Source organism: Pezoporus occidentalis, unplaced genomic scaffold (assembly GCF_034315485.1).
Source record: "Pezoporus occidentalis ecotype Australia unplaced genomic scaffold, CSIRO_AGI_Poc_V1 ctg367, whole genome shotgun sequence".
In the NCBI taxonomy this organism is placed as follows: domain Eukaryota; kingdom Metazoa; phylum Chordata; class Aves; order Psittaciformes; family Psittacidae; genus Pezoporus; species Pezoporus occidentalis.
Window position 1 is genome coordinate 36,817 of NW_026915669.1, and position 13,368 is coordinate 50,184.

The 13,368-nt window shown below is 45.0% G+C and overlaps 1 protein-coding gene across 1 annotated transcript in view; it reads left to right on the forward strand.

Annotated features, from left to right (window-relative positions):
- Positions 1 to 1,143: 1,143 nt before the first annotated feature.
- SLC7A5 (solute carrier family 7 member 5) overlaps positions 1,144 to 13,368 on the forward strand; it is a 36,912-nt gene continuing 24,687 nt past the window's right edge. Inside the window, exon 1 of the mRNA XM_062631083.1 lies at positions 1,144 to 2,111. Within this exon, the coding sequence (XP_062487067.1) occupies positions 1,511 to 2,111 (601 nt within the window). The 5' untranslated portion in view covers positions 1,144 to 1,510. The remainder of the gene's footprint in view (positions 2,112 to 13,368) is intronic.

Below are 13,368 nucleotides of genomic sequence, written 5' to 3' on the forward strand. Positions count from 1 at the left end.
GGTATGAAATACAGTAACAAGTAAATGTTGGTAAATCTTACATTGAGAAATAATCGGGTTAGGTTACAGCTGTACTGCCTCTGTGTTAAGGCTAATGTTAAGCTTGCAAGCTAAAAGAAGACTTTGGGAAAATGGCGTGATGAAGAGTTTTTCCTTTTTTTTTTTTTTTTTAATTTATTGCCATAGTCTTTGTAATCTCTTCAGAATCCCATTTATCTCCCTAAAAATCGGAAAAAAATGTGCTCTATGCAAAGGTAATTTTTGTCTTAAGCTTTCTTCCACAGTATGGATGCTGATATAACCAGAGAAGCAGAGAGCAGCTTCGGGCCTCTGGGCTGTTGGGGCTACCAGCCACCAGGTGTCAGGTTCTGATCAGCGCTTCAGAGGTCCCTGTCGTGGTTGGCAGTGGTCTTGATGCCAATTACCAGGGCCAGGTACCTGAAAATGTTGCTAAAATGCTCAGTCTTTCCCCAGAATGTATATCGTGCATTTCTCCAAGGTATCTTGCAGGAAACACACCGTGCTGTCGGTACTGAAGCATGTCTGAGGCTTGCAGGGAGGAGGATGGTCCAGGGAGGATGGACACACCAGCCTTGGGCTCCAGAGCTTGGGCGCAACTTGTGGGACACCAACTAACCACTTGCTGAGACACACCTCCTCCAAGGTACCACTTCTACCTCTCACTGGGAACAATCACTGAGAATCAGGGCTTCCAGCCTTTAGCCCCTGAATCCCACAAGGACAAGGAGTAAATTTGCTAAGGGATTGGCTCCTTAGGCACTACTGTGAAGCATCCAGTTAAGTCTCCTTGGATGCAAACCCTCTGCCTTCACTTGAGGTAGTGCAATATAAGTTCTTTTGCCTGCTTGGCAGATTGGTGAATTTATTTATTTGTATTTATCTCCTTTGTGACCTCGGTGTCCAAAATGACAGGCAGATTTCTGCAGTGTCTGCAGAAATGCAGATGATGCAGTGACAGTGCCTTGGCCTGTGATTGTGTACAAGAGGAGGGAGTACAGCAAGTGCACTGAAATCAGGTGGGGCTGACAGCGTGGTAATGGGGAAACATGGATTTTGCTGTATTTTAGGTTTACACATGCACAGACCGTTCTCCTTCATAGGAGCACACAGCCCAGTCTGGGCAGGAGAAGGAGCGCTCACAAACCTCCTTCTGATAGCGAGGAACCGCAGCGCTGGGGGATGAGGAAAGAGGGAGAAGCGCTTTGGCCCCGCCACGCTTCTTTGGTCACTTGGGGAGAACGAACCCCGCGGCTGCCCGCGCAAGCTGCAACACCTCCCTTTCTCCTCCCTCTCCTCCTTCTCCTCCTCCCGGAAAGGCGGCCGGTCCCCGCTCCCCGCCTAGGCGGGAGGTTCACAGCGCACGCCGCCCACCGCCACCGGAACAAAAGGGGCGGCTGCATGGTGCCGGCGGAGCGCCGCGCCGCTCCGCGACCCGCTCCGCGTCTCGCTCTGCCGCCCGTCTCCGGTCCGCGTTCTGCGCCGTGCCGCCATGTCGGGCAGCGGCGGCAGCAGCAGCAACAGCGCGGTGAAGAAGAGGAGCCCGGCGGGCTCGGCCTCCTCGCTGGCGCAGCAGGAGGAGAAGCAAGTGATGGAGAAGATGCTGGAGGCGGCGGACGGCGGGGCGCAAGAGAACGGCTGCGCCCGCTCGCCCTCGCCATGCGCTTCGGCTGAGGGCGAGGGGGTGACCCTGCAGCGCTCCATCACGCTGCTCAACGGCGTGGCCATCATCGTAGGCACCATCATCGGCTCCGGCATCTTCGTCACCCCCACCGGCGTGCTGCGGGAGGCCGGCTCGCCGGGGCTGTCGCTGGTGGTGTGGGCCGTCTGCGGGGCCTTCTCCATCGTGGGTGCCCTCTGCTATGCTGAGCTAGGCACCACCATCACCAAGTCCGGCGGGGACTATGCCTACATGCTGGAGGTGTACGGCTCCCTGCCCGCTTTCCTCAAGCTCTGGATAGAGCTGCTCATCATCCGGCCCTCATCGCAGTACATCGTGGCTCTGGTCTTCGCCACCTACCTACTCAAGCCCGTCTTCCCCACCTGCCCTGTGCCCGACGAGGCTGCCAAGTTGGTGGCCTGTCTCTGTGTCTGTAAGTACCCGCAGACCCTCTGCTGTCCTGCCTGCCCCACGTGGATCTCTGCTCACCATTGCCTTCCCCCATAAGTCTGCCGGAACAGCCAGCTGCCTTTAAGCACATCACTTTGTAGGAGATGAACAATCTCTTCTGCACTACACTGGCTTCCTGCTGTTTTTCTTTTTTTTTTTTTTTTGGGGGGGGGGGGCGGTTTTGGAACAGCATGAGTAGGAAATACGTTCCCATCCCAAATAAATTAAGTAAAAAATGTCCAAAATACCAGTTACAGGCTGGCAAACCAATCTGATCCCTCTGAATGCACTGAGCAGTATGTGATAAATGCAGCATGCATTTTGACTGTGTTCTGGCACGGGATTTCTCATGCTGTCCCTTGGGAATGTGTTGAGGCGGGGTAAAATAAATCCCCTTTCATCACCACAGTGCTGAGGTGCTGCGGAAACCAGGATGGGCATTTATATGCAGAGGTAGGTGAGGATAACGTGCAGTTGGGAAATTATCTGTCTTGAGCAACTGGTGCTGAACGTGGCCTGTGCTGCTGTGCCGGGCTGTTTTCAGCACCAGTTGTGAGATTAGATGATTCTCGGCTGTATGTGCACTGATACCATGCTTAAAACCTGGTTTGTTGGTGGTGTTTTTTTGCTAGCAAGTGTTTTATCTCATGAGAATTTGCCTTGTGGAGAAGTTCAGTCATGCTGTGATGCGTTTAGGACCACTGGTATCTGCCGTGACGCACAGATAATCTCGCCTGCTGCAGTTTTTATCGTATTTCTGGTATTTTGAGGTCTGCAGTTTTGTCACTGAAGCCTCATTTTCTGTTCCTTCCATTATTGCAGTGTTACCCCACCCAAATTCTTCATCCTTTATATGCAAGACCATTTTCTGCCTTTCTTCCCTCATTTCCTATCCAGTCCATGTTGTACTCCACTAGTTAGTTCTTTGTGCCATTGGAAAGATGTATATTGGGAAAAGATGTAGTTTTTTTGTGAGGGTTTTATACAACATATATTTGGTGTATGAAGTTACAGTCTGGTAATCTTTCAGGTTTTTTGAGGTAGTGTGGGAAGTTTGTTTGTTCGTGCTGTCCAAGGAGAGATTGTGTTAGATTCCTTCATCCTCTGAGGATCACAGGCATTCAAAAGCTGCAGCACATGGTCGTTATGTGAAGATAGATTGTCTGTAAATGTCTTCATACACAACCCCCCTGAGTCTTTGGTAGATACATTATATGTCCAGCTAGTAGACAGAGTAAGATAATAAAAGGTATGGCAGCAAATTTTACTTTCTTTGGGCAAGATGAAAACTTCCCTATTCCCTAAATCAATTTTCAGGAAGGTTAGGGCAAGTGGACAGGCATGTGGACTTTCCAGGCAAGTTTTAATCAAAGTTTATTAAGGAAACACAGTCATCCAACTACAGTTCTGCTGATTGGTTTCTTGCCTCAGGCAACAACTTATGAAAAATCTGGTTTTAGAGCTTTCCTGCCAGTCTGCAATATGGTTTCCTCAGTGGCATGGAGAAAAGGGGCATCCATGCACGTGGCATTCACATTTTTTGCTGAGAAGCTAATGGAATTAGAGCATTGATTAGATGGACTTTGTCACTGCTTTAGATCAAAGTTTTGCTGAACGTACTGTAGTTGACAAAGCCTTTGAGAACACATTTGTAATATTAAGGTACTTTTCATCTGCTGGATCTTTCCCAAAATAGGTAGGATGAGGTCTCCCTGTTCTCATTTTGCTGCTCAGAAAACAAATACAGGGGTAAAACAGACTTGCCTGTGGCGGGATGTGTTCACTGGCAGGGCAGATTGCAGCATGAGATTTCTTGATGCCACGGCTCATTCCCACTCCAATAAGTAATGCGTCTCCAACTTTCTTTTGCTTGCAATTAGTAGGCTTCCTGAAGTGGGATTTGTTCTTGAACATTTATCTTGAAAACCCAAAGAAAGAATTGCCAGTTTTGGAAATCTGCTTCATTTCCATGTGTTTCTTCTTTAAACTTTACTCTCCCCTGCACCGCTGGCTGCTATTTTGTTTATGCTTTGGGTTAAGTTCTTGTTTGTGCGCTTTGCTACAAAAGTTTGGTTCATCAGGCCTTGCCTTCAGCAAGTTAGTTTTCTGTAACTTTGATTTCTGGATTTAGCTTTTCAACTGTCTGGTGCCAAAACCACATCATGAACTAGGAACAATAAATGAAGTAAAGCTGGTCCAAGGACTTAGCGAGTCACACGAAACTTCAATGGGCTAACAAGCAGCTTTGTTACATGGTTGTTGCAAACACACTCCTATCCAGTGAGATAGTTACAGTTTTTCTAGAGCTCTAGGGTAGGGAAAATGACCTATTTGTGCATATGCTCTAGATCATCCATTAATAAGTTATCTCAAAGCCAAGAACAGTTCAGGAAGCAACAGGGGAATCTGGGGCTCTGGGCTGGAATACAGTTGACCTACAGCCAAAACCCAGTCATCTAGAACAGTACCAGCTATATTCTCCTCAGTTTGTATTTCCATGTAAAATGCAATTGGCTGTGTGGTTTCTAGTAAGAGAAATGACAAAAGTTACTTGTTTCCATTTCCAGTGTTACTGGTGTCGAACAGATCAATAAATAATATGTTGTTCAGTATTTGCCACCATGAAGTATAGAAATGGAATTCCTAGACATTAAGATAATCTAAATAAATCACAGTCTTGAAAGAAAGAAGAAATAGTTGGCGTAAGGAATTTTGTTCCCCTTAAGGTGCTGAGGAAAACAGCGTGGGTGGTAAGTAGACTTTAACTACAAATCGGTATTTTCTGAAATCAAGATTGTAATCTACAGACAGTTGGTATGCAAGACTACTCCTTCCATAAGACAACATGAATGCATATTATGGTTGCCAAATACACGCATGGGAATTCTCTACAGGGAAGTCTTACTGCAGCAAGATTGGTCAAGTTGCTTGTTGTTGTTCACCACAGAACAGCCAGTGCTCCCTAGCTGTAAGAATTCACAGGTAATCTGCCTTAATACTTTTCAGGCTCTGGGTTACTTGGGTAACTCATAAATTTGAGCGTGTTATTTTAGCTGTGAGATTGGAGGGCTGATACTTTCAAAACTGAAAAATCATAAACGCAAAAGCAAACACAAAGTGCACCTGGTATCCAAGCATTTTTGAACAGAAAAAAATTAGTTTGTGAAACTGAGTATTCTTCTGTATGCATGAAAACAGAACAATAATTTGAATTCCCTGAAATATGATTTAATCTAAACCAGTTTTGTAAATTCAGTAGGTGGTGGAGGAACGGTTACTTGGTCCTGACATAGCATTTTTGATGATGTCTGCATTACCATATCAGTAGTTCTTTGCACATGGCAAAGAATTAAACTACTAAGGATTCTGTACTCAGTGTCTCAGGTGCACATTCAAGGCTACGTAGATAAATAAGAATCCACCTGTCTCCCCTTTTTTCGTCTTGAGAAAGCATCACAGTGAAAAGTACACTCACTGCACTTCCAGCTTACTTGTATCTTTTTTCTGCAGTTTTCTACAGTTTATTTTGCCTTTGAATTAAAAAATACATACTTTATCAGGATATTTAGGTGGCAAGTGTAGTTTTGGAAGAACTTGTTGATATGCAGGACCATCTTCAGATAGCAGAAGCATCGTGTAAAACTGTTTAACCCTGTAGTCTTTTTTTTTTCCCATTGAAGAGACAGTGTCCAGGTAGTGGCCTGAGCAGTGATGAGGAACAACAGCCAGTTGAGAGTGCATCCCTGATGTCTTACAGTGCAAGTGGGTCAGATTCTCTTTCACAGCTGGCTGCCACTTGTGTGTTAATGTTTTTTTAATTCAAACTGATAAATCTTAAGAAAAAATCATAAAAAAATTCCAGAGCACAGCCTAATACAGAGTGTATGTTCTAGAGAAGGAAGGAAAATTTCAAATTGCCCATTAAAAGGTAACATGCCTGTTCCTTATAACCAGCTGTTAATTTGCAGATTTCCTACATGTTAAACATCTCTGAATTGTGGTACAATAAATTTTCTGTAGATAAGGGAGATGGAAGGGGGGTAATGCTGCTTCCAGACATGAGGAGGTTCTTGCTCAGTGTTTTACAAGTGCCTGAACTGTTCTTCTACGCACATCCTTACACACAGCCTGCGACACACCCCCTGTGTGCTACCTAACAGATTATAATTTACTTATTTCTTGACAATATTATCTGCACCATAAAACCCTGCCACTTGCATATATTTTTACTTTTGATCTTCAATGTCATATCAGTGATTTGACTGTTAGCTTCTGAAGCCTTTTCTCAGTTGTTAATTATATATGCTAATCTGGCACTAATAACCCCAATATTGCTGCAGCAATATCTGCTACTTCCAAAGCAGCAGTATTTTAATCTTCTTTAATATGTCTTTAGACTTCCTTTGCTGCTTCTGAAGTATTTTGGGCACTCCTGCTGCAAGCATAAAGTTGCAGTAAAACAAGCACATATTTCTCATTTGTCTCTTTTGCTATGAACAGACTAATAGTGGAAGAATTAGTAGCAGTCAGTGTAGAGTTGAGTCATATTTAATAGCTGTCCATGTCATAGAGATGTGTAAGTGCCTGACACCCCCCTGAGGAAATTGTGAGTTCAAGGAGGAGAATGGTATTCAATCCAGGGATTGGCAAAAGTGTACAAGCAGATGCCTGGAATGCTTGTCAGATCATAGCTGTAGCCCATAAGTGAATATTTGGTGTCAGCGTTTCAGCTGTAAATTGTCTATGTTGAAAGTAGGAACATCTTTATTTGGTATTAGGGTTTTGCTTTAAATATGACAAGTTTGGCTGTTTGACCAGCTGTTTTAGGTGAAGCTACAGGTAGATTTTCAACTCATCAGGCATTAGATGGTAAGCAAGGCCAACACAAAATACATCTTATTCTTGTCTGTTTAAGATGGGTTTATTCTGCAGCGTTGCGATTTGGAATTAATCTGCCAGGGCAAGCAAGGTGTGAAGCTTTGATGATGTCTGGGTTTTTTGTTTTTTTCTCCTCCAGAAAGGTGGATTAAGTGATTAAGCTGAATCAGAGTGGAAAGAAGGGGTCTTTGTAGAATCCCTGCTGTATGGCTAATGTTGAAAGACTGAAGTTGTTGTTTTAAATCCGCATTTAATTAGAGTAGCATTAATGAAAACAGCTCTGACACTAGCAGGACTCCTCTGAAATGGATAAAGATTTGGAGGACATTTGAACCACAAGCAAGTACTGCATTTCTTGGCACCCTTCTCTTGGCTCTCACAACAAATGTCTCATTAAATTTCATTGTATTTGAATGACTAAATTACCACTGAGATCTTTCAGAGTCTTTCTCTTCTGACATGAGCAAATTGGGAAGGCTTTTTCAAAGAAGCTCTCCATGGTCAGTTTAATTCAACCCAGCATCACTAGGTATTTCAAGTATTCAAGTAGTCTCATAGTCCCAGTGTCGAATGTGGCCAAGAGATCAAATGTAGTGGATGAGAAATCAGCTTCATGCCGACGAACAAGCAGAGCTGAATTCTGACCCTCTGCATGGCAGAGGTGGCGTGATTCAGACTAAAACTGTCTGGAATTTCATATAAGGGGACATGGTGGGAAAGATGTTTAGCTTGTGATAGTCATGGGGTCCTTTAAATTTGCTGGGAGCTGAAGAAAGAGATCTCTTTCTTCTATTGCAGTCTATATTTACTTTGTCTTCTTATGGCAGAATGACTTGTCTTGCAGAATTGCTGCGTCATGTAATCTAGAAACATTGACAGTGAAAACACAAGCTTCTTTCTAAGGCGACAGATCAGTAACTCCTACCCACTACCTGGGAGTTAGCTCCTCTAACACTGATAATTCTTCATAGTAGTAAAATAAATTCTTTTTGCTAATAGGTTCACATATCACACAGTTTGACTAGTGTAAACTGTGTCACTGTTACTACAGAACCTAGGTACCAAAGTGATGGGTGCATTTATGTAGGCTTGAGATCCAGGCTCTGCAATATCTGCAGGCAGTGAAATTCTTTAATGAGCTCTTCCTCTGGGCAGTCCTTGTTTTGCCTTTTGGCCCCAACTTGTGCTGCAGTGGTTGGCACAGCTCTGGAGAGAGAGGTGGCAAGTAAGTGCTTGTTAATTTATTCTTGCAGAATTCTGTAAACGCAAGGGTGTGGATGCTTCTGAGAGCAGTGGTACATGGGGAAATATCACCGTCGTTCCACTTTGCAGTCACTGACTCCTCTGGCTCCCAGCTCCGAGCTGATTTCAGCACCAGGGGCTTCCTGGAACAGCGAGCCAACAAAGAGATGGAGCTGTGACCCACTCAGGGTGTCTGCAGCCGTGTGTTGGAGGCACCCAGAGCCCCTGGTCTCAGTTAGGGTGTGGGTCTTAAGCTCTAGTGGTAGGGCAACCCTTTGCCTTCTCCTTTTACCTGTTGTTTGTTGATGTTCTCATTCACCAATTCCTCAGCACTGTTGTCTGCAAAAGAAGAATAAAAAGGAAACTGTAACCTGTTGCCAGGTATATTTGTTATTATAAGTTGATTTATAATATAGATGCATTTGCTCTGGGGTCAAGTGCTCCTTCCCAACAGCTTCATGTGCCACTGAGTGTTTCCCTTCTACAGACTCATTGCCTTGTCTGTTAAGTTTCTCCAGGGAATTGTCCTTGAAAAAATAGCTGCAGAGTGTTTCCCTCTGTTTTTTCTGTGTACGACCTTTCAGGGCATGAGTCTTCACTCAATTCCTGTGAGGCTGAAATTTCCCCAGCCTTTTTCTTCTGCGTCCTTCTCTGTATGTCTCATGCTAGGCTGTGCAATTAGAAACAGACATCTGAGACTATTGAAAGACACTGTAGCATCACAGCCACCTGAATATAAAGTGGGGTTTTTTGCCTTAGTGGATAGTTAAGGCATTGATTTTCCCATTGGTTTAAATCGCTGTAGTCAGTAAATCGTAATTCCTTGTTTGTGCTATGTGGAGTAACTATTTTCAGTGTAACCTTTTTAGTTTAGTCTAGCCTCTTTTGAGCTTAGGCAGCAGTTCCCTGTAAAGCATATCAACCATCTCTGCGGTTTGTTTCTTGGTGCCCATGGATTCAGCTTGCCTCTCTGTGAAACCTGCTTGTACCATCAAGAGAAAACTCCTATCTATCATCCGTACTTTATAAAGAGTGAAAGGAGCAGCCTTTGCTGTAGGATTGGGAAATTGAAAGGAACTGAGAGCTGTTCTGTGAGTAATAGTGAAAAGGAGAGCAGCATCATCCAGTGGCAGATGGTAAATGGAAGCATCGTCTTGCAATTGAGAGGGCTAAGTGCTTTGGAAATGCATGACCTAGAAATAGGAATCATTTAATGATATATCCTCTATCTGTGTTTGGGCAGTGTCACAGTCTCTGTTTTCTTGTCGGGAAGCTGAGGTGGAGGATTTCGTTTTATTCTTCCCCTTTTTTTCCACAAATTCCCTATGCTACAATGCATTTTCATTCTGGTCTGTAATACAACAAATAGGGATCCATGGCTACCTTGCACCAATTTAAGCTTACTTCTTTAAAGTACAGTACTTACACACATTTATCCTTGTTGTAGAGGTGTATACTGAACTATGTAGGAAGCACTACTGCTCAAGACCATGGAAACCTACAGGAGATAGACTAAAGGACAGAAGTGTCATTGCACAAGGCTCTCAATGTATGTAACCTCACACTCAGCATGAATGCAGCTGTGCCAGTAGTTCAAGAATTCCTACCCTCATTTCAGAAATGTTTCACCTGAAAAACTGCTAAAGATTTCTGATTGAGCAAACTCCCATCACTCCATCAGCAAGTTACATGTGGTGTTGGGCTTGGATCCTGTCTTCCCCTCTGAATCAGGATGACTATGCAGAGCTATGTGGATTGCCTGCTTGTTTGTGTTTTTCCTTTTCCAAACAAAGCCTCCCTGAGCACTGTCTTTACTCCATCTCTGATCCATGGCCACATTCCATTACTCCAGGAAAGCTGCAGCCCTGCCTTTTTCTGTAGGATCATTGCCAAGACTCTTGCATCATAAATGCCAAACCCCAGTTTACTTGTATTAGGGCTCCATTCGCGTACTATTTGCTTTGGGCAGAACGACATGCCCACAGGGCAAGTTTACTGTATCCTGCCTTTCCTTTGTAGACAGAGTGTGTTTATGATGGACTTGTTCTGTGTAGGGACTGTTATGATCCCTTTCTGTGCTTTGTAGGGATTTACTCCTCTTGTCATTTAGAAACCATGTTTGGGAGGGGTCTTGGAACTTGAGTTCAAAGGAATGTGCCCATAAAATGTGAATTGTGGCAGGGCAAGGTTCTATATTGTGTTAGTCTGTTTATCCTTGGTTCCTATCAGTAACGGGGAAATTATCGGACTGTGCAGGTGAATGCCAGGGGAACAGGTTATGTGACATGCCTGAAGCCAGCTGGAACTACGAGGACATAGTAAATAATTGAAGCTGGACTTGTTGTTGTCTTTGGAAAGCCAAAAATTCTCTTTGAAAGCCTGTGGCTTCCCCTGTGGCTTGAGTATCTTGAAATGATGCTCACCCTCAGTTGGCTAGAGCAGTCACCAGAGGAAATGAAAGAGTTAACAGCACTCTGTGAGCATGTTCTCTCTTCAGCAGTCAAAACCCAGCATCCTCCCTGCTTCTGGAAGAAGTAAATAAACGGGTGTACCCCTTTGTACATCTGCAGTCACTGCTGCTTTGTAGCTCCTGTTACCCCAATTATACAAAGCCTTTGCAGAGGGGCTGCTGGATCAGACAGGCAGTGTCACATCAGGTCATGCTGAAGTCCTTGTTCCTAGAATGATTCCCAAGAATGGCCCCAACAGGTCATGCTAGAGGTCTGATTTGCTGCATAGCTGGCTTCTGACTATGGCTACTGGCTGTAGCTTTACAAAAGGTGCTGCAGAAATTAGGGCAGTGCTGATATTTCCCTGCTTTGTATCATGGCCCTGATTCATAGCAAAACTGTGGCTATCCAGCTTTCCCCTGTTGTTCATGTGGAGCAGTTCATCTGAGGTAAAGGGAGCCGTGCCAGGAGGACTCCCACAGCCCCTGCTTCATGGGATAGCATCTCGGATCAAAGGAATAAAACTCTGCTTTACGAAACCCAAGCCCTCTGGTCTCCTGGGAAGCAGCCACTGGAATTTGTCTTGGAATTTTATTGAAAAAGTACTCGGTGTGTTTTTTCATCTTGGTGTCTGTAGGAAAAAACATTTAAGTGTAGTAACTCCACCATGCTCCTTTAGGAAAGACAAATATTATTACGTGGTAGGAAAAGCAAAGCTGAGATTGTCACTTGGAGGGATCTGAATTACGACTGACGTGGAAGAAGTGCTCAGCCCTGTTCAGTCTCTGTCCCTAAGTTATTTTATGTATTTACAAAGCCCATTTATGTGGCACCAATGTATTTTTAAGGGCTGAATACAGACGCTGTCATTGCTTTTCAGTCTAGGGCTGAGTGGAAAGCTTTTGCCTTTTATGTGCAGCACTGCCTTCCTATGGCCCGTCCAGCAGACTCTGTACAGAACCAGAACATGAAAAACAGCCCCGAGAATGTCAGTATTTAAAGTGGAGGCTGAAGCAGCTATTGTCAAAGAAACAGAATGCCTAAATGGGGAAGGGAATGTCACTGTCACACCTCTAAGGGCTGTCTTCACTAATGGGAGAAGTGTGCTTTTAGATACGTTAGCTCATCCTTTAAATATCCCTCTGTAAACAAGGAGAGTTTTATTTTTAGCATAATCACTGGTTGAAGTGAATCCTGGCTCCTCTGTTCCCTCCCTGTCCTCCCCATTAGGATTCATTATAGAGATGCTTTTAGTAGATGAATTGTGATCTGTGCTTTAGTGGTATTTAACTGTGTTTTCTTCTCTCCCCTTCACCTCCTCCCCTGTGGCACAGACATGCTGTAAGTTGACCTTGCTAATTTCTGTTTTCTCCTCCAGTGTGTGTCTGGACAGTGTTCCTTTTAGCATGCTGGTTGGAGGCAGATATATCACAATCTTGCTGCCAGGTGTCGGAGCTGTGACCCTGCAAACCGCAGATAGTGCTGGCCTGCTTGATGCTGAAGAGCTTCCAAGCCTGGGCATGTTACATCTTTCTAAGGAGATGCACCGTATCTCCCACAAGCAGCACAGCGTGGGGGGACCCAGGGACATGGCTTTACGTCTGGGGGTGGTGGTGTGGCGGGTTTGTTGGCACGGGTCTTCACTGTTTGCTTTTGGCTGGGTGCTGAAGCAGGTCACCTAAAGGCCATGATGACCTGTGCAGGAGCACATGTGGTACAGGGGTATGCTTCCCATTAGAAACAGCTCTTGGTCATTTCGGTTTCACCTGCTTCAAATACCCAGACACTCCCAAAGTAGCTTGAAAGGCATGATATATTAAAAAAGGTGAATCTGAAGTTTCTTATTTACTTGTGGCTTTCATTCTTGTGGGATGTATTGGATCGCATGCTTTTCTTTGCAAAGACTTCTCTTTCATTCTCAGAACTTTAAATGCTCTTGTATTGAGATGACACCAGATCCCAGGGGTAAAGGGGGGGCCATGTAGCCAATGATCCTGAAAGTAGGGGCTGCATTCTGAGATGTGCAGTCTGCTGCACTGGGACTGGCTTTGCTCTTCTCTGCCTGAAGATTCCCCACAGGCAGCCTTTAGCTGATCTTTAGATGGACATTTAAATCCTCTCAGCGTGATGGGTACTGCTGTCCTGCTGTGGCTGTAGCAGGTTTTCACATCCCTCTGAATGAATGATGCAACTCATCTCTCTTCTTGCCTGTGTGTCACTGCTTCCTGGTGACTCCTGCTTTGCATCACCGGCAAGTCCTGTCACCCAGCAAAAACAGGAAGTCTGATCATTGTGATCGGACCCAGATACTGTGGTCCCTGAAGACCGAGTTCTCTGAAGCCTGCCTATGGGTGCGTCTGAGCCTGCCTGTGCTCATATGTCTCAGGAATGCTATTCCCAGCTCTGGCGTGGGATGTGTGCTGTGTTTCCCTGAGCTCTTACCGATGCAATTGCTTCCACGGGCAGGGCAGGATGCGGGGTGGCAGTGAGCCAGTAAGACCCTCTTAAAAGCCCAATACTGCTTCCTCCTCCCATGGTTTTATTTCCCAGTCTGCAGTTTATTGTGCCCTTGCTGGGAGGCAGAGTGTGAGGCTGTGGGAACGCAGCTTTGCTCCAGGCTGATGGGATGTGAGCAGCTGTGGTGCATGGTCCTCATGGAAGCTGGAGAGC